Source organism: Ovis aries, chromosome 11 (genome assembly GCF_016772045.2).
Source record: "Ovis aries strain OAR_USU_Benz2616 breed Rambouillet chromosome 11, ARS-UI_Ramb_v3.0, whole genome shotgun sequence".
NCBI lineage: Eukaryota > Metazoa > Chordata > Mammalia > Artiodactyla > Bovidae > Ovis > Ovis aries.
In genome coordinates this window covers 17,909,964-17,935,442 of record NC_056064.1, presented here as the reverse complement: position 1 = coordinate 17,935,442, position 25,479 = coordinate 17,909,964, and the positions used below count along the sequence as shown (strand labels likewise).

General features: G+C 33.6%; 1 protein-coding gene across 4 annotated transcripts in view; it reads left to right on the top strand.

Moving 5' to 3' along the window:
* SUZ12 (SUZ12 polycomb repressive complex 2 subunit) overlaps nucleotides 1–25,479 on the top strand; it is a 39,046-nt gene that overhangs the window by 10,093 nt on the left and 3,474 nt on the right. For all 4 annotated transcript variants that reach the window (XM_060395248.1, XM_060395247.1, XM_027975270.3 and 1 more), the window contains 11 exons: nucleotides 5,179–5,228; nucleotides 8,591–8,676; nucleotides 10,648–10,879; nucleotides 11,939–12,032; nucleotides 16,199–16,304; nucleotides 19,832–20,009; nucleotides 22,522–22,613; nucleotides 22,834–22,977; nucleotides 23,451–23,608; nucleotides 23,982–24,180; nucleotides 24,641–24,720. In XM_060395248.1, the coding sequence (XP_060251231.1) occupies nucleotides 5,179–5,228; nucleotides 8,591–8,676; nucleotides 10,648–10,879; nucleotides 11,939–12,032; nucleotides 16,199–16,304; nucleotides 19,832–20,009; nucleotides 22,522–22,613; nucleotides 22,834–22,977; nucleotides 23,451–23,608; nucleotides 23,982–24,180; nucleotides 24,641–24,720 (1,419 nt within the window). The remainder of the gene's footprint in view (nucleotides 1–5,178; nucleotides 5,229–8,590; nucleotides 8,677–10,647; nucleotides 10,880–11,938; nucleotides 12,033–16,198; nucleotides 16,305–19,831; nucleotides 20,010–22,521; nucleotides 22,614–22,833; nucleotides 22,978–23,450; nucleotides 23,609–23,981; nucleotides 24,181–24,640; nucleotides 24,721–25,479) is intronic.

Sequence of the window (25,479 nt, the reverse complement as noted above, 5' to 3'; positions counted from 1 at the left end):
AGTAGTAATACCCACCAACTATGAAGATTATTTCTTTTGTTATTCAATGGCTTCTGTGAACTTGATAGCAATTAGCAAATTTTAGAAATTCATAGTGGTCGCATCTCTAGTCTCTATTTTTTCCTAATCTTTTTTTCTTGCTCTTCTGGTGTGGTTATGTATATTTAAAATGTCTTTCTTTTTAAAGAATTTATGATACAATACTTTATGTTCTGTCCTCTCCATCTCTTGTTTCTGACTTGCCAGTATATTGTGGATTTTGAACTTATTTTGAGTTTTGACCAAGCACTGCAATTCATTGGTATAAATTTCTGATCTTTTTGTAGTATTCTGTTTTAGCAAGATCCCAGGGAGTCTCTTGGGCTATTAATCCTACCAGTTTGGGAATTCTGTAGTCACAACTCCTGACTTCTAAGTGCATCTCCACTGACTGAAAGGTAGCATGAAAAGATTTCCAAATTGGAATTGCTTCCAGAAATATTTCCTGTGGTCAATTTAGAAGCATTTCCACTTAATCATTTTCCATTCCTGGTCTTGTTAGTAGCTGGAAAAATTCCTTCCAAAGATAACTCAAGTAGAACATCTACTAGGTATATTTCCAAGCCTCTGTTTTTAGTAGGTTGAAAAGGTAAAGTGCCTTCCATCACTTTATGTTGTTGTTACTACAGCTTAAACTTTTGAGTTAGTAATCTTCCTCTTCTTATCATCTTTTTGTACTGTAACAAAATTTGGATCTATTTTTTTCTGGGATTCCCATTTCCTTCATGTACCATGTCCCAGACACTTTACTAAGACCTAGTGGATGTAATGGTGACCAAAACAGATGAAGACCTTGCCTTTCTGGAGTTTATCAGCATTTAGGGAAAAAAGGCATAATTGTATAATAAATATAAGTGCTGGAAAGTAAAAGTAGACACATAGGGAAACTACGGCTGTATGAGGCAGGAGAATCAGCTCTTGTTTGAGAGTCTCATTTGGGAATAGAAATGTTCAATGAGAGCTTCCCTGAAGGAAGAAGCTGAGATTTGAAACATGAATATAGGAGTAAAATGAGGATAGAGGGTGAGCAGGTAGGTGATTCTAGATAAAGGGAAGGTAACATCATTTGAGGGCAGTGTGTACCTGACTAGAGAGAAGATGACATTTGATGAGACTAGAGCAGATGGCCATGACCAGATAATGCAGAACCTTGTAGGCTATTTAAGATTGTGGGTCTTTATCCTGAGAAAGCTGTAAATTATTTTAAATAGATATATTGCATTAATGGTGTTACTCTAGCCACCTGTTTTGTAGGTTTAGCTGCATTTTTAAAACTTCAAGCTGCTTCTTAAGTTGAGTATGTGTCTTTTTCCACCATAATAGGGTCTGATGTCTTCCTCCCTTTCTCTCTCTTTTTTTTTTTTAACAATTTTGTCTTGATTGTAAGTTTTGAAGTTGTTTTCATATCAACATCCTTTCAGACTTAAGTTTTAATTGTTCCTTTTTTAGAATCTGGACTGTAAATTTCTTTGTGCCTGTGTACTTCTGAAGGTGCCTTATCATTCACCACTAATCATACATGATTCTTAAAATCTAGGTATTTGAGAACAGATTTTTTCCCCCAAAACAATATCTTTATTGACTTTTTTTCTGACTACAGCGGCTTTTTACTTAAGTCTTAAGGAAAATAAACATCTTTTGGAAACAGCTTGATACACACAGTTTACAGTGTGAAGCAATATACTAATAAGAAATGCTCGTCGTCTTAATGTTTACATCATAACATTAAATGTAACTTAGCTTATCATCACACTTGACCTATTTTGAGGTCATACAGCTATGACTCTAGAAATGAAGTCTTAAACCTGCCGCTGTCAGATTAATGTATAAATTTGAGGCACTCATCTTGGTTTCTTTCCTGCATAAAAATGTTGGTCCTTCTGTGGGATCTGTCTCCTCCTAAAGTTTGAGTTTCCTACATGAATCTCATCTCAAAATATTCATCTCTTATGAATTTAAATTTACTTAACCTTATTCTGCTTTACAATTGTCAGATACTTGTCAATTACTTGTGCTTAAAATCTTATCCCAAAATTTCACATTCCCCCTCTAGTTTCCTGTTCCCATATTGCTTTCTTCCTAAGAAGATAAAAATAGGAAACACATCATGAAGATGAACCAAATCCTTATCTGATATCTTATTCTGATCATCTGAGCTGGATTCTGTGCTGCCTAAGACCAGATAGGTTTGACAAGGCCTACGTGTTTCTTTTTTCCCTTCCTCTGATCCAGCTTAACCAATTAAGATGTAGACACAGTAGCCACAAGAGAGGGAAAGGGGTAAATCAGAAAGGGAGAGAAAACTGTCCTCTTTCCTTGGACTAAATCACTGGTGAATAGGATCAACTTGGCCTCATTGTTTCATTGTATTCTAGGCACATATCAGTGTTTACTTTTAGGAGGGTGTTTTCCCCTAAAAGTGCTTACTTTTAGGGAAAATTATGCATAGCAAATCACATTGCCAAATTTGTTTTTTAAGCTGGTTAATTGAAATTTGGAATTCCTTTTCTCAAACAATGTTATATGGTGGCTGAATGGATCTGCCATCTCATTTAATTTGTAATGTACCATTTAAAACTGCCTCAAACCATCCTGTGGTGACCTTTTTGTTAGTTTTTAATTTCCAATATTTTGTAGATGGATACTTTGTGTAAAATATATTGATCATGTACTTGGATGTCATGGCAATGCTAAATTTCTATAAAAATGGTTAAAGTCTAATTCTCAATATTTTGCCTTGTGGCATGGTAACAGTTTCTCCAGTTATCTCAGTGGGTAGACCAGGTTTTGAATAACACTAATATAAAGTGTTTTCTGGGGTAGATCAATGCAGGGTACTTTTGTTGTTTCATAGTTGGAACCTAGGATCGAATTTCCTATAAAAACAATGTAAATAATTTTAGAAGTACCACAATATAATGGGTCTTGATCCCTGACCTTAAAAATCTTACACCTGTAGGGAGGACATCATTATCCTTTTGAAAATCATTTGTTGAGTGCCTTTCTGTAAGACATTACTGGATACAAAGGACACTGATATGTTAGAATGTGTATGAAAAAATTGTGACAAAAAGTGGTAAATACAAGTGCTTATAAAGGAAAGTAAGCTCTGGGTTGATTGGGGATAGGGTCTTATGTAGAAGGGGAAGCAAGTACTTTGATGGATATCTTTAGTCTTTTATCCATGTCTCCCAATCTTCATTTTATAGATACCAGGTCACAGCTAATAACTGGAGCCAGAATTCAAACTTGGATTTGCCTCTATTTTATCATTCTATTCTACTTTCTTATATGAGTCTTTAGTAGGGCTAAAGAGAAATAGGAACCATATCACAGACAGCACTTAGACAAAAGATTTGGCAGTTGGGGACCCATTAGAAAATTGGAGAAAGGATTGATTCATTTAAAATGATGTTTTAAGAAAAATTAACCTGGCCTTTAGTATGTAGGTTTAACTGAAGCAACTAAGAGTAGGATAGGCTGGTTGTGACTAACGAATTATAACATGTGGAAACTGGAATATTTCTCAGTCTCAGTTTTATTTTGGAGTTTCACCTGTTCTACGTTACAAGGTTTCGTTTATGGAACAGTTTTTTATAGAAAAATGCTAGTTATCTTTTAGTGAAATGGCTTGTAGAGTTTATAGATGGTATATATACTTTTTAAAAATCAACTTGGTATATAATTAATATTCAGTATAATACACTCACCTTAAGTATATAGTTTGAGTTTTGACAAATGTATGCATTTGTGTAACCGTAACCACAGTTAAGATATAGAACATTTTCATCACCTTGGAAAAAGTCCTTTGAGCTCATTTACAGTTGATCCTCTTAATGTACTTGAAAAAAATTTTTCTTGATTAAGTTACTAATTTTTCCTTTGTGTTTATGCTTTTTAACTCTGCTTGAACCCTTACACTTCATAGTCATTTTGTTAGTCTGTTGATATCCTAGCTTACTTTTCTTAGTACCATTCTAAAAATGCCCTTCAGGACTCCCACCCTGTATTTTTTTAGCATACACTTTCATGGATTATCTCACTAGAAAATAGAGGCATCCTCACATCTTCTTTTGAAATATCTCACTTAACCTCCTATTGTGCTAATACTTGGAGTCCTGGGCACAGTTACAGAACTAACTTGTTAGTAATATGGCCTCATTTCTAACCATTGCTCGTTCCTCGACGCTCTCTTGCCTCAAAGTCTATATAACTGTTCCCCTCTGGTTATATGAATGCATAAATTGTCACCATCATTTAAAAAAAAAAAGATACCCTTTTTTGAACCATATTGTGCTTTTACTGTTTTACTTTGATTCTTTACACTAGTAAATTTCTTGAGTAAGGGTTCAGTACTGCTTCCCTTTTCCCAACATCTGTTGTCTATAGCCCTCTATAATCTGGTGTCTGTATCACATGACAGAAACTGTTCTGGAAAGTTATGAATGGCTCCTGATTTAAAGATAGATTGCTCTTTGCCAGTTTAAAGCTACTACAAAAGACTGTTGATGTTTTTATTTATCCCAACTTAATAGTTTTTCCATTATAGTAAATAGTTTTTGAAACAAAAGGATCATTATAATTTATGCTTCCTTTTCATTGCTTATTAAACTAAAACTGAAAATGACATGTTGAATAGTAAGTAACAAATTGATAGCATATTTGTGATTGTGTATTTCATCCCTCATTAAAGTAGAAAGTGATGATTCTGTATCATTTGTTAAGGAGGTTGAAATTCTGTAGCTTGACAACACACAAAACACTTGAGTATTGAGTAGCATGGATTCAGCTATTGTTTAGAGGGATGGGAAGGGAAATCTGTCCCCGTTTTACAGGTAGAACATTAAAGCACTATAAATCATCTTGCCTTTTATTTGGTGGTCTCTTTCTGCCTTGCTTCTTTGGTGTTTTTTCTATTTGTGTGGTGTCTATATTTCAGTGTGTATAGACACACTGTTTTGGATGTCACACTTAACACGGAAAGCATGGAGTCATTAGGCTTGAATAGAGTTAAGAATTAGACAGCCAAATATTTATAAGTTAGCTGAAGTAGCTTTGATTTCAGTGTTATATTTAAAGTCTAAGTTATTTTTGTTATAGCATATTAAAGTAGTAAAATTTTTTGTTTGTTCTGTTTAGCTTGTCAGCTCATCTGCAGCTTACATTTACTGGTTTCTTCCACAAAAATGGTATGTATTTAAAAGTAAACTTACTGGCAGTCTACAGTAGTACACCTTTGTGAATGCAAAAACCCCCCACTAAACTGTAAATTTGTAAAATCATATTTAATGGAAAAGATGTTGATTCTCATCATTTAATTTCTCTTTAATGGATTTCCCCAGCAATTTCAGTTATGGTTTTTGTGGTCAATAGTGGAATATGGAGGATGTAACTTATAACTCATTAAACTTTAAAAGTAGTAGTTCTTAAGTCTTAGTCTATGTGGAAACATTTTGACAGTTTGTTTGAAATACATATACCTGGACCCTCTAAGGCCTCAGATCTAGTAGGGTTTTGGTGGAGTTAAGGAGTCTGTATTTTAATAAGGCATGAAGGTAATTCAGAAATAGGTTGTCTGAGAAACAAGTTTTAAGAAACTACTTTAAATAAAGAATGTGTATAACTGAGTCACTTTCTTATACATCAGAGGTTGGCACAACATTGTAAATCAACTATACTATTATAAAAATAAATAAAAAACTCTTAAAAGCTTTAAAAAATTGTAGGTCAACCTTGTACATACATAACATTGTGCTCAGCACCTGGTTTCCTTATAGCTTTCTTGCTGTCCATTTAAGTTATGAGTGGATTTTTAAATTATTAAAATAATCAATATTTTATGGGTTCATTCTTGAAGGTAAACATTAGCTTATCTAAATAGATGAAATTCCACCTCTAAAAACTCAATCATACCTTTTAGGGCTCCAAGTATTGCAGTTAAAAAAAAACTGTATAACATTATCTTACCAACTCAGAGCCCTCATCTTTCCGAAGATCACCAGTAGAAAATACGGGAAAGAGTTAGTAAAATGAAATTTCTTAGATTTTGTTATTTTTTATTTACAACATTTTTCAAACTTTAAATTATAAAGATGGTGAGAATTTTAATTAATTGCCTCAGAACCTGAAATAGGGATAAACATTTTGAATTTTTTTCTTCATGACATTTTATGAAAAAACCCAAACAAACTTTGTGGCCATCCCAGTACAAAGCTATAACAACTGAAACGAGCACTGCTAACCAATGGGATGTATCAATATGTTAGATATTGTAAAAGGAAAATTACATAGTCTTGAATGTTACTTCATTAAAAAAAGGTGAAAGCATACTGGGAAAATTTCAGTTGGTTTCAAAATGGATAATATGCCTCTGGACTTGTCCATCTTAAATTTAAATGTGTATCCTTTAATATAATCATGCAATGTAATAAAATCTTTATAAGAAACAGGTCAAGTTGTTCATCCTTGATATTGTTTAGTAAGAAACAGTGTAATAATAAATAGAATGGTTATATTAGAACAGTTTGATAACTAGTCAAGTTCTTAATGTAAGAAATTTGAAGTCTGGTCATATCCTATTAGTCTGGTCATATTAGCAGCTAATGTTAACTTCTAGTTTTGCCTTAGACCTGGTCTGTTTTTTTAATAGAAGTATCCTGAGTGGCATTTTCATGTTTTTTCTCCTAAATCATTTATAATTATCTTGTAGAGTTCTTATTTCTAATCACTCATTATATTTAATCTCCTGTGGTACTTAAAAAGTACATGAATTCTAATACTTTAGAAGCTCATAATATGAATTTTATAGGTTTGTTAGCCCTTTGTTCTCAGGTACTTCTATAAACATAAATTACTCATCACTGAAATTATTGGTGGATATTAATAGAATACTATTTACTAATATTATATAAGTAACAGTAATTTACTTGAATTAATTAGTTGACAAACTGCCACATGGTATGATAATTTTTTTCCTGTCTACATGACAGAACAGTTCAAGAGTTGCTCAGATTCACTTAAAGTTTTATTTTTTTCTTGATATTACTGGAGTAAATGAGAGAGTAAACTGTCAATACTTCTATTTCCAGAAAGTAATTTCCCATTATAACTTTGAAATTAGTGGAAGTTGGAAAGAAGCAGATATATTGCCTCTCTTGTCTATTCAAGGTATATTTGTAGTTTTTTTTAAGAAATAATATTTTTAAGAAACCAGGGTAGAAAAATAACATCCAGATCCCTAAAATATTATTTTTTCTTTTATTTTTGAATGAAGACTTGTTTAGCAGTTACTACTTATAACTGCTTAGAATGAATACACAGATTATTAGGGTACTATTTTCATGGTGAGTATTGTTCAGAGAATATTTTTGTTATTGCATTTTGGACATTTGGATATTTTGGCTATGTTAAATTATCTTTATCCTGGATACAGCTTTCAAGAGGCTGATTCAAATGTGTTTTATGTATATACCCTGAGTAAGAAGAATATTTCTAAGCAGAAAACGTGTTGCCTAAAATTTCAGAACAAAGATTATTTCTTTGTATATGGATTCATCTATAACATATATATGTATTACTCATCTATAACATATATATGTGTGTGTATACATATATATAACATAGTAACTGTATATTATTGAAACTTAATGATAAATGAATGATAAAATATTTAAGGTTTTGGACTATTAGTGCCTTTGGCATTAAAGATAAATTGTAGGGAAGTATTCTGGAACCTTAATTGGCAGAAGCCTTTTTTCTAAGTTCATTGATAAAAATACTATATATTATCACTTTTTAAGATTCCTAAACTCTGTAAACCATGTAAACCAAGAGATTCCCCTAGGTAGTAACTAATATCTTGATATTTGCTATCCCATTTATGCTGTAAAGAAATTCTGGGGGAGGGAGGGGGATTCAGAATGGGAAACACACGTACACCCATGGCTGATTCATGTCAATGTACGGCAAAAACCACTACAATATTGTAGAGTAATTAGCCTCCAATTAAAATAAAATAATTTTAAAAAGAAAAAAAATTGTAATAAATGGGGAAAATCTGAAAAAAAAAAAGATTCTGGGGGAAAGGTCAAAACTAGCTCGCTCGCTTATAAAATGATAATATGTTTATATTATTATAAATAAGTTATGTTTAATATTTTTTGAAATCCTTTTTTCTTTTAATCCTTTTGGTTACAAGCTTTGGTCACATCAGAGAGCCTTTTAGTTTAGACATCTGAGCATTCAAAATGAAGTGAAAGATAGTAACCAATTCAATTTAAATATGTCTTAAACTAGTAAATTTTTCTAATAGATTTTGGGAGAAAGAAAAAAATGTTTATTTTGTGTCTTCCCTCTCCTGAACTATTTCATTTATGCTTTCTAAGAAGTCTTAACTGTATTTGTTAAATTTGGAACTGACTTGGAGAAAAGAAATGAGTAAACTTCTGAGAAGACTTCATTATAGAAAGTCTTTGTTTGAAATTCTCAGACATCTTAGGAAAATGAGTACTATTTTTAAAAATAGATTTTGAAGTATTGTTTTTCTATTTAGATAAACCAACACAAAATTCAGAAAATGAACAAAATTCTGTCACCCTGGAAGTCCTGCTTGTGAAAGTTTGCCACAAAAAAAGAAAGGTAATGTATAAAATGATACTGGTGGACTAAATGGAATAATTTTTTTCCGTTAAATATGTTTATGCAGATATATGTGTTTTTAAACTATGTGGCTGTTGTTTAGTTGCTAAACCTTGTCCGACTCTTTTGTGACCCCATGGACTGTAGCTTGCCAGGCTCTTCTATTCATGGGATCTCCCATGCAAGAATACTGGAGTGGGTTGCCATTTCCTTCTCCAGGGGTCTTCCCGACTCTGGGATCTAACTCAAGTTTCCTGCATTGGCAGATGGATTCTTTACCACTGAGCCAGCAGGAAAGCACTTTTAAACCTTAAAAGCTTTAAAATATGTTGATGGCTGAACTGTAAAATTGATAACCTCTTTTGCCAACCTCCCATGTCTTCAGGTTTTTCTAATCTGACTGTAGGTATCTGCATAAAACTTTGTTATAGAAGTGTGACAATGTGGGGGAAGAAGCTTATTTTTTAGCGTCTTAGGACATAAATTCAGTTGCTTCCTGCTACTCTAATCTCTTAATTTTTTTTTTCACCTTAGCTATTTAAACACACTGGTATTTTAAATAAGGGCTAAGAGAGTGTTCTTCCCTAAAGAATTATCTTATACCAGTACTCTCAGGCAAAGAAATTCAGCTGCTAGCGTTATCAGTCATTAACTTGTTAATATATTGCTTCAAATTTTTATTTGCAAGATGAAATCATTTTACCATAGAAACAAGTGTTATACTGGTTAAATTTCCTGGGAACCCACCAAAGCCAGTAGGTTTACTTCTAGTAGCCTTGGAAGTCCTTCGGTGTTTTAAGAATAGGAGGGACTTCCCTGGCATTCCAAAAATTTAGGACACTTTCACCACTGGGAGCATGGGTTCTATCCCTGGTTGAGGAGCTAAAAGCCCACGAGCTGTGGGGCAAGGCCAAAAAAAAAGAGTAAGAATGGTCTGTATAGAGGTTCCTATTGCTAATGCTCTTCCAAAATCATAGTAAGATGATGTGGTAAAAACTGTGCTAGAGATATGGAGTAGACCAAAGTGATGGGAGATACCAGTGTAACTGTATATTAAAAACTCTATAAAGGTTAATTAATAATACTCTCTAGTCCTCCAAACCCCACACACAGTAAGTAGTAATGTGAAAATTCTTTAAGATATATTATTTAGGCAAAAAAGAAATGACTATAACTATAGTATGATCCTTCTTGTGTTAAGAAAAGGCATAAATATTTTCGTCAAAGGATATGCACAGCCACTTGCTAATATTAGTCCTCTCTAGAGTATAAGAACTGGGGTGATGGAGACTTGAATTTTTCCCATTTTACACTCTTGTAGAACAGAATTTTAAGACTATAAGCATGTATTCTGTTCGTTTTAAAACAGAAGCTACCTAAAATGGGTACTGTATTTTCTTGTTATAAGGTCGTCTGCATCTTGCAATTTTTTGGCTTTGCTCTTTCAGCATAGCCCTGGTTAAATAACGATAGAACATTACTCATAAGATGATTAATATTACTTTTTATAGACAATATATTTCAATATATGGATTTATTATTTCTTAAGGTTGTTGTCAGGGTTATCGTAATCATCCTTTTTCATTTCTAATGATCCTATTAGTTACTTTGTTAAAACTAGAATATTTAAGGGAAAAGAGTAGTTTACATGAGTTGTAATACTTGAGGCATGGTTTTAGTTCTATATTTCTGACTTAACACTTTAAGATGACCATCAGCTAAATATAAGATATACTATATCATTATTTTCATTATATTGAGGAAGTCCTCAATTGTGTTAATATTTGAAAGATAGTTGATTGATATTTTCTTTGTGCTTCATCACAATTTTCAGACCTTTGTTTAGAATCTTAGCATGCCATTTGGAAATCATGCCCTTAACTGTACTTCCTATAGCTGTGATTAGAGGTTTTATTATCATTCTTATCATTGCATATACATAAATAAATATAATAATCTTTGCCTTTGCAGGATGTAAGTTGTCCGATAAGGCAAGTTCCTACAGGTAAAAAGCAGGTGCCTTTGAATCCTGACCTCAATCAAACAAAACCTGGAAACTTCCCATCCCTTGCAGTTTCCAGTAATGAATTTGAACCTAGTAACAGCCATATGGTGAAGTCTTACTCATTGCTATTTAGAGTGACTCGTCCAGGAAGAAGAGAGTATAATGGGATGATTAATGGAGAAACCAATGAAAATATTGGTAATTTTTATTTTAATAATTTTGTTAGATTTTATTGTTGGAGATTAAGATGAACTGTAAAAATGATTGAAGTAGTGCATCTTCATAGTACTCATAATTGTGTACAAACTTTTTTTTAGAGGGAAAAATGCAGAACTAGAAGTTATTGCATGCGCTCTAACAACATGGCCTTTATTAGGAAATCTCTAATGAGATAATTAATATTGCGGTAAATTGGCCTGGTGCTTACGCTATTGGTTATTGTACTGTACTAGGTATTTAATTTGTAAAATTTTCATTATTATATGGTGAAACATTTCATGTAGTAAAAAAATGTATGTATATATTGAACACTGGATGGAAAAGATTGGTATTTAAATTAGTCTCTGAGCAAATAATTCATCCTTTCCCCCAGCATGTGAAGAATTTCATACATACAGAACATTCAGAAGAATTTGGTAGTGAACAACTATTTATCTACCACTTAGATTCTACAGTTAACATTTTATTATACTTACCACATATCTATCCTTCTATCCTCCACACTGTTCTGAATCCACCTTTGAGGTAACTATTCATATAACATATAGGTGCTCAGGATACAAAGATGATTAAGAAATCCAGTCCCATCTTCCAAAGCCTCATAACCTAGAATAAGAGATAAACATAAAATATAATTGCAGCTAAATGATCCATGGTATAATAGAGGTATTTTTGAAGGTTAGTGGAGAAATACCTTGACAAAAATAATCTTTGAGTCTTGAGGCATTCTTTGAAGTTCTTGGAAAGTAACCATGAATGAGGAGGAATTTTTTTCTCCTTGCCTAGCAGGGAAGATCATTCTGAATCGAAACTAACATCTGCAAAGATGTGGGGTTAATAATGTCAGTGAATATTAAAAAGTAAGAACGTACACATAAGGTAGAAACATAAAATTGAGGGGTGTCAGTCTGGGTATTATGTTGCAACTTCTTGTACCTCATCTGGGATAGAGTATATGCTATGTGAAGGGTCCAAATGTCATAAATCTGGTGTATTTGTTTGAATATTTGATTCATGAGTAATGTTTGTCAAATTCAGATGTCAATGAAGAACTTCCAGCTAGAAGAAAACGAAATCGTGAAGATGGGGAAAAAACGTTTGTTGCACAAATGACAGTATTTGATAAAAACAGGTAATGTTGGACAGGCAAGGCTCCCATGTTTTAGGAATGTTTTTATTTTGAAGCAGAATATAGTGGTGATACTGTTTCTTTGCCTTTCTCTTTATTACTATGGATGAAAAAACAAATTTGCAAGTACTAAAGTTTTCTCTTTATCACCTAGAAAGCAATAAATACCGATGAGTTGTTTGAATGTTCAGTTAAGATTGTTTATTCAGCAAGTATTTTCTCAGTGTCTACTTTTTTGTTAGATACTGTTTTCGCCCATGAGGAGGCAGCAAAACCCTTGCCCTCATGGAGCTTAAATTCTAGTAGAGGAAACAGGTACTACTCCCCAAAATTGTATCAGCTAATGTACTTAGTGAGAATGCTGTGAAGAAAAATACGAGAATAAAGGGTTGTTTTATAGAGAAAGCCTCTGGGAGAAGGTCATATATGAGCAGAGACTTGAATGAGGTGGGCTTCATGCAAATATTGAGATTATGTATTTATCTGAGTTAAGGAAGAAAATTGTGTGTTACCATCATTGTGTGGCTCTGTGTGCATTTGACACAGGGTAGGAAGGAACACTTGGATTTATAATCATTTCTGCAGTTTTCACTTGGGAATTAAGCACCCTAGTGCCAGTAAAGAACCGCTGGGAAGCGAATGCCGTATTCTTTATTTAGTATGATTAGAGGATGAAACCTGTAATATGCCATGATTTCTTGTCCTGAGGTGCTCACTGTAGTGAACACAGTTCACTGTCAGTCAGGGATAGGAGAAAGCCAAGCCAACTAGTGCGTTTCTCCTGCTCTTTAAAAAGTAGATGATTGCCTTGATATAATCCACTTACTAGCCACCAGGGTAAAGAAAGTTTCTGGGCTTTTAATGGGAAAGCAAAGGTGATTAGGCATAGTGCGGTTGATTTTGCTGCCATGTTGTCTTTGAGTCTGTCACTTAATGTCAGCGACGTTGTTTTCTCTAAAGTCAGAAATTTGAAAGGGGTTATGTCTGTGGGAAAAGCAATTAGGCTGTCGTACACTGGACTTCATCAATGTTAGTAAATGTTCTCTTTTAGGCAGTGTAGGAGGAGGGGTACATTATATTCTTTTAAAAATTCTTTCTACCTTAAATATGTTAACATATTCCTTGTATTTAAAAACAGTTGCCTTTTTAAAAGTTTTATTTTTAATTGAAAGATAATAGCTTTAAAATACTTTATTGGTTTCCACCATACATCAACACAAATCAGCTATAGGTATACATATAAAAACTGCTTTTTAAAACAGTACCAAGAGGAAATCATAAAATAATGTTCTCCCAACTTAAATTTTGAAAATTTTCAAACTTAAAAAAAGTTGAAGGAAAAATGCAGGTAGTTAATACCCATGTACCCTTCACCTAGATTCATAATTTGTTGACATTTTACCACATGTGCTTTATTCATGAGTATTTTTGTGATAAACCACTTGAGGGTTTTAGATCATGACACTTGATTCCGTTTCTTATTCCTAAACCTAGCCCAGATCTCCTGAGAGCAAGGACATTAACCTCCATAACCACAATACATCTACCATATGCAGAAAAGTTAACATGAGACAAAAATACAGTGCTCTCTCCCCAGGTGCCTCGGTAATGTACTTTTCTGCTCCCTACTCGATGTAGTCAAGGATTGTGATCTCTAGCTAGTCGTCCATTGTTGTATATATTTAGTCTCCTTTAATTTGGGATAGTTTTCCAGTCTCCACCCCCTGCTTTTTTCCCCTTCTGTGACACTTTAAATACAGGCCTGTAGTTTGGCAGAATGTATTCCATTTTGGACTTTTGTGATTGTTTTCCTGTTTAGATTCAGATTAAACATTTTGGGTAAGAACACTAATTGATGATGTGTTCTTTGTGCATGTCACAGACACAGCTGATAGTTGGTTGGATCACTTGGTTAAAGTGGTGTTCATATTTCTCCACTATAACGGTACCAAGTATGGATTAATGAATTCCACTTTTATTCAGTCTGTTTTAATCTATTTCTGTTGCTATTTTAATGTTCAAATTGTCCTAAATTTGCTCAGGAGGAGCTCTGGAGCTCCAAACAGGTTCCTAAGTCCCTTTGACTTATTTTTATTCATTTATTTCCTTGTTTTCTGGAGTATTCTAGATATTCCAGGCTTTACATTCTCCTTTTCCTACCTCTGCTCTGGAATTGGCTCTTTCTTAAGAGTCATGGTTCCTTTAGTAGAGGAAAAGTATTTGACAGCCAAGATCTGGGGATTAGATGTTTAAAAATTCATTTTATAATCTCTGAGAAGTTAAAGTCTCCTTAAAGAGTAAAAATCAAAAGCCATATCAAAAAATATGAATATGGAGCAAAATAAAAAGTTTCTTTTAAAAAATGGGCTTGCCTGGTGGCTTAGAGAGTAAAGCGTCTGCCTGCAATGCAGGAGACCTGGGTTCAGTCCGAGTCGGAAAGATCCCCTGGAGAAGGAAATGGCAACCCACTCCAGTACTCTTGCCTAGAAAATCCCATTGACAAAGGAGCCTGGGAGACTGCAGTCCATGGGATCGCAAAGTCGGACACGACTGAGTGACTTCACTTTCCTTTCCTTTTGAAAACAAAAACACCATCGTAAGCCAAGTTGAAATAGAAATGACAAGTCAGAAGAAAATTAATTTGAATTCACAATATGTAGATATCAATGGATACCTCATTCCTCTAATACATACAGATCATATTAAATAAAAAGGAAAACACAACTGACCAATAGAATGAGGAAGGGATATCATGAAAATACAAAAAAAGAAAACATACATGGTTTTTAAACAACTAAAAGGTAAAACATCTGAATATAAAAATGCATTGAGATGTCATTTTTTTCACTTATCAGTTTGACAGATATCAAAAAACTTGGTAAAGTACCATTGATGAGGCTGTGGGGGAAAAGGGACTCTTCATACATTACAGATAGGAGAGTAAATTGGATTGTAGCCATCAAATGTACAACCATAAAACAGAATGTTATGTAGCCATGTAAACGTGTGAGGAGAGCTCCTCTCCATTTTAGAAGAATATTAATATCTATTCAAACTAATAAAATCAGCTTTAAAAAATATTAAGCTGATACATTGAAGTAGAAAAAATTCAAGTAGCACAACATAAAGACAAAAATTCTTAAGCTCTTGAAATCATTTGCTGTTAAGAGTCAGACTTCAGAGACAAGCTGTCTATATTGTATTGCTAGCTCTGTCTACTCATTGTGTCATCTTAAAGCAAGTTATTTAACCCTGTCTCTGCCCCTGTTTCCTCTTCTGAACAGTGAAGTAATAGCCTACTTCATAGAGTTGTTGGGAAGATTAAATGAACCATGTAAATAAAGTCTTTAAAATAGGGCCTGGCACATAGTAAGCACTCAATAAATGTTAGCTAACATCACCTAAGAGAATTTCTCTAAGACTGATGAGGAGATGCCAGATTCTTGATATATAGTTAATTATTGGGTATGGTTGGAGAATGGTATTTAGGTTAGTAATGTTACCAGTGTTTAATGGTATGGAAAAAATAAAAAACTATATATACACACACAAATATGTACACACACATTAAAACTGTACTGTGAGTATGGGTTTAATTTGATTGATTCTTTGATTCAACTAGTATTCCACATATTCATTCACCTGTGAAATGTTTATTGAGCACCTATATGTGCCAGGTGCCCCCTTAGGATCTTATAATTATCCGATTTGTCATTATAATCATCAGTTTGCTGAGTCAAGAATTCTAGTTCAAGTATTTACAATAATTAAAGATAACAGACATAATTCTTAGTGGCTCCCTAAGGCAAGTATTAAAATACTGTTGTTATTTCATTTCTAAAAGTATAAAGCCTGCACACATGCTTTATACTTAATATTTAAAACTTACTAAGTTTTAATACTGTAAGCATATTATACTTTAAATGTTTTAAGTTATATTTGAGTAGCTACAGTAATGAAATAATTCTCTAGTAATAGTTATTAGTACAAATCATTAAAAAAAAAATTTTGGCCAGGAATGGAGTGTAGGTATATTTTTAAATCTTGTTGGGAATGTAAGCTAGTTTATAAATTTAATAAATGCTTTTGAATATAAATCTAAAGATGTAGAATTTGTGTACTTACAGTAATACTCAGGTTACTTTAAAGTGTATGTGTTTGTCTAACAGGCGCTTACAGCTTTTAGATGGGGAATATGAAGTAGCCATGCAGGAAATGGAAGAATGTCCAATAAGCAAGAAAAGAGCAACATGGGAGACTATTCTTGATGGGAAGGTATGGACTACTCAGAAGACTGAGCACGTTATAGTTATAAACTCCCATTTCTGATTGATGTTTTCTTCCCCGAATGCAAATTCATGTTGAATTCATATTGGAAGGAAGAGTCCTTTTTCTTAATACCTTGAAAAACACAAATCAAAATTATCTAGTCAGAGTATTTAATGGAAGGCATCATGCTTGGAGCCAGACCACCAGGTTCAAATCTCTCCTTGTAGCTATGTGGCATCTGGCAAGTTACTTAATCCTATGTGTCTCAGTTTTCTCATCTGTAAAGCAAGGCATAGAATTGATGGATTAAATGAAATAATTAATGAAAGATGCTTAGCACCGTGCCTGGCATAAAATAAGTGCTCAATAAATGTTAACTGATATTTTAAATCCCATTCATAGTAACAGCAGGTAACATCTGACTAATAATAAACTTATCAGGAAATCTTTAAATCTTAGATGAAGCAGGCTTAAAATAACTTTTAAGAGACTTAAAAATAGGCATACATACAGTTCTTGGATAGGCAGACAAAAGAACCAGTGTCATTTGCTTCTAAATATATTAGATCAGTGTAGCAGCACAAGCAAAATCCTGAAAGGATTCTTTTTTTCTTAAGCCTTGGAATTAGTCTAAAGTTAACCTAAAACTGTGTGTAATAGTACTAAGGAAAATTATGGAAAAGTTTTCTGAGAACCTTTACATTGCAGATAACAATAAAAGAACTTAAGTTTATGGTACAAGTATAGGAATAGACAAGCACATCACTGAAGCATAGTCTTGAAATAGTTTTGAGTTTAATCTGTGATAAAATTGTTAGATCTGTGTGGGAAAGATAACCATTCATTATGTGACAGAATTGCTCTCTAGCCATCTGGAAATAAATGTAGACCTAATAAATTCCAGAAGGCTCATAAATGTAAATGTAAAAATTAACACTACATAGCTTCAGAAAAAAGACAGGTGAATATTAATATAATCTTGGTATGAGAAAAGCCCTTCTAGGTATGGTACAAAAGCTAGAAAGCATACAGTAAAAACGACTAATTAAAATGAGTCGTTTCTATACTTTAAAAGTCTAAAAACCAAATGATGGACTGGGGCAAATATTTGTAACATACAAAAGGCTAATATGAATATGCAATTAATAAAAAGCAATCTAATTAGGAAAAATGGATAAAGAACAGTCTGACAGCTCTTAAAGCAACAGATACAGATGACTAGTAAGCTTTTTTAAAAAGATACTCAACTTTACTAGTATTCAGAGACATGTAAACAAAATCAGAGATTACTAGCTTTTGATTACTAGTTTGACAACAGTTAAAAGAGGTCGACAGTTTCTAGTTGGAGATGTGGGGACATATATTCTCAAAGAATGCTTTAAGTTAAAAATAAGTTGATATAACTTTACTGGAGGGGAGACTGACAATATAAATGAAAATTTTAATTGTGTATATTCTCATTAACAATTTGATACAACAGTTTATATTTTATAATTTTGTCACAAGGTAGTACCTAGATGACTGAAAAGATCTAGGTAACAAGTCTTGCCTGAAATTTTTAAATAGTGAAAAATTGGAAACACCTTAACTCTTAAAATGATAGCCATTAAAAAGGGCAATATTTTGACAAGATTTCCATGATATTCAATTTTTATATAATAACACATACAACCACCTTTTCTAAAATTAAGCATAATAGTGGTTACCTTCAGGTGATGGGATTTTAAATAACTTTATATGTATCTACAGTGCTTGAATTTTCTGCAGGTATTTCTTATTTTTATGTTTTAAATATTTTTAAGTCTAAATTTATCCTTGAGAAAATAGGATTATTGTGTATGAGTTTTGAGGTTTTTCCAAGAAATTGAGACAATATTAAATTTCTTTTTTAAAGTTTAAGTTTCTTCATGAGAAAATAGAATTATTATATATGAGTTTATACTCAAATGAGTTTATACGCGTGCTGCAGTCCGTGGGGTTGCGACGAGTCGGATACGACTGAGCCACTGAATTGAACTGATACAGGAGCTTGGGGATTTTCCCAAGGAATTGAGATATCCTTTTAAGTCAGGTCGTATAGATTTGCTTCTTTTTAACAGCTCTATGTTACTCTTTTAAGTATATGTCCCATAAGTTGCTAAACTAATGTCACTTAAGTTGATAATTTAATTTTTTTACATTTTAACAAACGTGAGTATACTTGTACTCACTTGTACACGTATCTTTTTGCATTGCAAGTATTTTTACAAGATAAATTCCTAGATACGGACTCATTATGTCAGAATCGGTTTATATGATTACCCTTTCACTTCACTCCAGTTTGAAATTCTAGTTTTAAAAGGATTATTTGTAATAAAGATGTAGAAGGAGGTTAGACTTGCATGGCAGTAAAATAGGAAATCATTGAAGATTTCTATAAAAAGGAATAGCATGAAAGCATCTTTGACAAAAATTACTTGGTCTCCTGAATATGGATTGAGAAGTAAAAATTAGAAGCAGAGAGAGCAGCTGAGATACTGCTCTCTAGTAATAAGATACTGTAGTAAGATTCTTACGTAGTAATTATATGAGAGTAGTAAGAATAGGTTTCAAATGTAATTCTGAAATTTTTAGTTTAGGGTCACTGCTGCTAAGTTGCTTCAGTCGTGTCCGACTCTGTGTGACCCCATAGACTGCAGCCCACCAGGCTCCCCTGTCCCTGGGATTCTCCAGGCAAGAACACTGGAGTGGGTTGCCATTTCCTTCTCCATGATAATGCTTGGGACAAAAATAAGTGTACTTGAGAAGAAAAGATAATAGATTCATGTCTAAACATACTTTAGTTCAGGATGACCTGGATATCCAAGTGACAATGTTTAGAGCTCTAAGTGTAAAGAAGGGAGAAGCAATTTGGGAATAATCTAATAGGTAAATCCTTGAGGATGGGTGAGAGATTGGGGCTTTTGGCTAAATGTTGGCTAGGAATTAATTAAGGAGACCAAGGGAAGAGTGGCTTTGGAAGTGATTGAAAGTGGAGGAGGAAAGCCTCAGTGTCCTAAAATTCAGAGCGAGAACCAAGGGCAGTAAGTCATTAGTGAAGCTAAGAAGTCAAAAATTATTCATTGCTAAAACCATTCAATTCAGTCAGAAGTAATTGGTCATCTTTAGAGAAGTTGCAAACTGGCAGGCTTTGGGTACCATAGTTGTTGTTTTTTTAATTTTGTTAGTTACCAGCAAATAAAAATGGGAGTATTTTTCATATGAACTTAGAAAAAAGTCTGAAAATATGGCTGTATTGGGCCAGTGTTTGTATGGGGAACCAGTTTAGCAATTGCCAGGCTGAGCCCTCTAGTACTGTATACAGTCTTTACTGCGCCATACATTTACTTTATTTCCCTGGCTATCCATGTAGGCATTTGGGGGTTTTTAAAGGAAAAATCTGTTGATTGAAGTCAGTTCCACATTAATATGTCATAATAAGTATTTTTTTTTTACTCCTACAATTTCTTTTGTTTTTGGGGATCTTCACTGTTTTCATGTTTTTTCTTTTTTAGAGACTGCCTCCATTTGAAACATTTTCTCAGGGACCTACTTTGCAGTTCACTCTTCGTTGGACAGGAGAGACCAATGATAAATCTACAGCTCCTATAGCTAAACCTCTTGCCACTAGAAATTCAGAGAGTCTTCATCAAGAAAATAAGCCTGGTTCAGTAAAACCTACTCAAACTATTGGTATGAAAATTTTGCTGTCAAATAATGCTTTGCAGAGTTAGGACTTAGGTTTTAGATTAATTTGTCTTTTGCTCCAGTAATCTTTGGAAATATTATTTGACTTACTAGACACATGATGAGTACATTACGATTCTCCTAAAGTTCTGTGATGAAGTGCTGATCAACAGTACTTTATTCACTAGATGTATGTGGGAATTTTGGAGATTTTTTTTTTTTTTAATTTTAGAATCATGGTATAATATATAGTATATATACCATATATTACATAATATCTTCAAATGAGGTTTCAGTTCACTTCATTCGCTCAGTCATGTCTAACTTTTTGCGACCCCATGAATTGCACCATGCCAGGCCTCCCTGTCCATCACCAACTCCTGGAGTTCACCCAAACTCATGTCCATCGAGTTGGTGATGCCATCCAGCCATCTCATCCTCTGTCGTCCCCTTCTCCTGCCCCCAATCCCTCCCAGCATCGGTCTTTTCCAGTGAGTCAGCTCTTCGCATGAGGTGGCCAAAGTATTGGAGTTTCAGCTTTAGTATCAGTCCTTCGAAAGAAATCCCAGGACTGATCTCCTTTAGAATGGACTGGTTGGATCTCCTTGCAGTCCAAGGGACTCTCAAGAGTCTTCCAACACCACAGTTCAAAAGCATCAATTCTTCAGCGCTCAACTTTCTTCACAGTCCAACTTTCACATACATACATGGCTACTGGAAAAACCATAGCCTTGACTAGACGGACGTTTGTTGGCAAAGTAATGTCTCTGCTTTTGAATATGCTATCTAGGTTGGTCATGACTTTTTTTCCAAGGAGTAAGCGTCTTTTAATTTCATGGCTGCAGTCACCATCTGCAGTGATTTTGGAGGCCAAATACATAAAGTTTGACACTGTTTCCACTGTTTCCCCATCTATTTCCCATGAAGTGATGGGAACAGATGCCATGATCTTCATTTTCTGAATGTTGAGCTTTAAGCCAGCTTTTTCACTCTCCTCTTTCACTTTCATCAAGAGGCTTTTAGTTCCTCTTCACTTTCTGCCCTAAGGGTGGTGTCATCTGCGTATCTGAGGTCATTGATATTTCTGCCGGCAATCTTGATTCCAGTGTGCTTCTTCCAGCCCACTGTTTCTCATGATGTACTCTGCATATAAGTTAAATTAGCAGGGTGACAATATACAGCCTTGACATACTCCTTTTCCTATTTGGAACCAGTCTGTTGTTCCATGTCCAGTTCTAACTGTTGCTTCCTGACCTGCATACAGGTTTCTCAAAAGGCAGGTCAGGTGGTCTGGTATTCCCATCTCTTTCAGAATTTTCCACACAGTCAAAGGCTTTGGCATAGTCTATAGATACCTTTATGTCAGTTTAGGAGAAGTTTTTCCATTAAATAAATTTGTCCCAAACGCATGAGAAAATGATTGGTTTTCAGAGCTTTGTAGTTTGGAATTGCAGCTATAAAGGGGTTTGGAACTACGTGCTTTTTCAAATTTACATAAAAATTTGTTAATATTATGGAATTGACTTAACCATTTAAGAATATTTGAACAATTTGAGGGCTGGAAGAGGATTATTATAACCTGAATTTTATCAGATTAAATTTTGTAGTAAACTTTTAAGAGGAGAAACATTTACAAATTGTAGCAGTTAGCTCTGTTGGGTTAAGGCTCAGGTTGCAGTATTCTTTCATTTTTTATCTGCCTGATGAGAACACTGTCCTTGACCTGAGGGTATCCATGTGTTTTATCTAAGACTGTTTAAGAAGGCAGAAGGGAGTTGTCTTTGACATAATACCACTCAAGTCCATCCATTAGCTGTGTGCAAGTCACTGTAGTTAGAGTCAGTTTTAGGAGATGTAAGAAATGACCCGTGTCAGGGGAAAGATTTCCCAAGGAAATTGTAGTCTGGGCACTTCTCAAAGTGTTCTGTGGCCAAATACTAGTAAAAGAGTTTTCAGGAAACTGAGAAGAAAAGATTTTTACAAAGTTTTACATGGGAAATGATTACTTATGTCAGGAGAAATACAAATTATCATTTTTAAGTCAGTAAAATAATACACCAAAATTATTAATAATGATTATGTTTTTGATTTGGAATGATATTATTACAATCATTTTCATTTAATTTGTTAAACTAATATTTAGTGGATATCTGCTCACTGTTGTGCACTGGGAATACAGAGACCAATCAAAACCTTACTTTGACCTGAAAGTGCTTAAAGAATTACAGTGACTACGTATAATTACTTGGGGTTATTTTTTAAATGTTTTAGAACATGATAGGTGTCCTAATGTTTTAGAACATTTTAAAGGGGAAAAAAGAATGGATCTTACCAGTAAAGACCTTAGTATCTGGTTAGGTTGATGATAAAGGGATTGTTCCCCTGAAATCAGTTGAGGGTGAGAACATTGTATTAAATACCACAAGAATTTTGTGAAACCTTTATTGTTTAATTATGTTCACAACAGATATTTCACTTTTTAGAAGCAAGTATTTTCATTAAAAGTATATATTTTCAGCTGTTAAAGAATCATTGACTACAGATCTGCAAACAAGAAAAGAAAAAGATACTTCAAATGAAAACCGACAAAAATTAAGAATATTTTATCAGGTAAGCATAGCTGACCCTTCTTTTTTTAAGTAATCATGAGATACCTTTGTTTTGCACGTTCTATCTGAAATATTTTGGCTTATTTAAATAAAAAGAATGCCTCTGACTTGATTTTCCTTTTATATTGTTTTAACTATGTTTAAAGTTGATATTGAAACAAAGTATCTTGAGATAAGTAAGTTGGAGATTTGCTGTTTTTTGTTTTTTGTTATCTTTAAAGTTCCTTTATAACAACAATACGAGACAACAAACTGAAGCAAGAGATGACCTACATTGCCCTTGGTGCACCCTGAACTGCCGCAAACTTTATAGCTTACTTAAACATCTTAAACTCTGCCACAGCAGATTTATCTTCAATTATGTTGTAAGTAGCTTTTCATTTTTTCTTACTGTTATACATTATGATACAATTTGGCTTTCAGAAATTGTACTTTGTGCAGAATGCCAGTTTCTACATTGAATGGATTGTTTATGGATGAATTACGGTGAATGATTCAGTGTTTGTGTATATTTGCATAGTGCACCTCTAATGACTCACATAATCCTAACCCCAGCTCTTTGAATTAAGTGGTAATTTCCTTATCCTTGCTCAGACAAGAAATAATTTGTACAGTTACCAAGCCAATAAATGGCATAGCCAGGATTTTAACATGGATCTTTTTGACTCCAGATCTTCTGGCTTCCTGTTCACCATGCTGGTATGCCTGGCTTATTTTACTTTTCAAAACATTTAAGAACCCACAAGTACATTTTAATTAATTAAGTTGGAGGAATAGGTATTTAAGATAGGATAATTAATACTTTATTTTTCTAATCACCTTGCTATTTTTGTTACAGTATCATCCCAAAGGTGCTAGGATAGATGTTTCTATCAACGAGTGTTATGATGGCTCCTATGCAGGAAATCCTCAGGATATTCATCGCCAACCTGGGTTTGCTTTTAGTCGCAACGGACCAGTAAAGAGAACACCTATCACACACATTCTTGTGTGCAGGTAGGTAAAAAGGTCATGTGGCAGAAGTTTATTTTCTGACTTTATTGATGTTTGAGGAATAAAGGGAAGCCAGTCAAAACTACTATTTAGGTGGCAGTTCTTATTTCAGTTTTAAATAAGTCTCTAGGGTCATATACTGCTTTATAACTCTGCCTGGCTCCTGTTTCTACAGCAGTTTTCTCACTTCCTCCGCACACCTTTTTCCTGTGTTCATGTGGCTACTGCTCTAGTGGTTATAGGGGGATTAAAGTGTCTCCCACTAGAAGTCTGTGTGCATGCCTAGGTGGAAACCTCTGTAAGAAAGGAATGTACTCTGAGTAGTGTGAGCCCTCTCTGTGTTACTTAATATTACAGCAACATTTCTTTTCATTAGGCCAAAAAGAACAAAAGCAAGTATGTCTGAATTTCTTGAATCCGAAGATGGAGAAGTGGAACAGCAGCGAACATACAGTAGTGGACACAACCGCCTCTATTTCCATAGTGATACTTGTTTACCTCTCCGTCCACAAGAAATGGAAGTAGACAGTGAAGATGAGAAAGACCCTGAATGGCTGAGAGAAAAAACCATTACTGTAATTATTAGTTTTGTTGCTATTACCATCATTATCATTATTGACAATGATTTTACAATTTTATGATGAAATGATTTTGTTTGAAAACTAATAACTTTAGTATGAATTAAATTTTTGATTTAATGTTAAGGAGCATTTTTCTAAATTAAGGAATCCAGGAATCTACAATTTTTGTAATTGTGTCATTTTAATAGTTGCCAACTAAAGGAAGTGCGGGTTTTCTTGTGATTTTGTGGTTTTTCACTTTATTTTAAGGCAACTATTTCATAACTAAGGATTTCCCTTTTAAAATTACCACTTAAATGGATGTTGGAAACATTGCTTCTTTGCTATATAAATAAGTTGTGGTATTTTTAGTTACAAAAAATTCTGTTTTTAACATTCTCACTATTTTTTCTTAGAAATATCAATTATATTTATTCTGCATCTAATAGATTTTTTTTCCCTTTTTTTCTAAAAGCAAATTGAGGAATTTTCTGATGTCAATGAAGGAGAGAAAGAAGTGATGAAACTATGGAATCTCCATGTCATGAAGCATGGGTAGGGTGTTTCTAGATTTATATATTCAATTTCCTTTATGTTCTTTTTGTTGCTTCACATTCTATAAATCTGTGTTAGGATCTTACTTAAAATTTAGGTATAGTTTGTTCTAAATATCCTAATTCAAGTATTAGAAAAATGGTTATCTTCAAAGAATGTTTAAGTAAGGTGCTAGCTCCATCTAACAGCAGGTTTTTAGTTAATGTTTTCTTAATAACCCAGCTTTTATTCCTTTTATTGCTAGGGAATACATAAATAATACACCATGTGCTACACACCTGGAAATCGTGAAAACCACTAACAGAATTATTAACAAAATTTTTAACTGCTTTATTATTCAGACTAAAATCTAAACAGCTAGCTTTTCTTATTTCTTACTACCATTTCATAAAGCTGAGGGTAGAACAATCCTAATTTCTCGTGCCTTTGGGGCTATAGCATTGTTTTTCCTGTACAACTGCTTCCCTATGTGAACTATTTACCTGTCAGTACATAGATTCTTCTCTACCTTCATTAGTATTAGACCCTTAAATAAGGCTTTCTTTTATAGCACATGGATCTAAGGTTTTTTCCTTTAAAGGTTAAATGAAATAAATGGGAAGGAGCATTTTATTTTCTTTATTTTTGGGGAATGGAGGACTTAAGTGTTTTAAGTTCTAGTTCAGATGACTGGGTGCATCGCTTATAGCCTTTTTTTTTTTTTTTTGTAAACTGCCTTGAGCTAAGAATAGTCTTCACGTTTTTAGTGGGTTGTAAAAA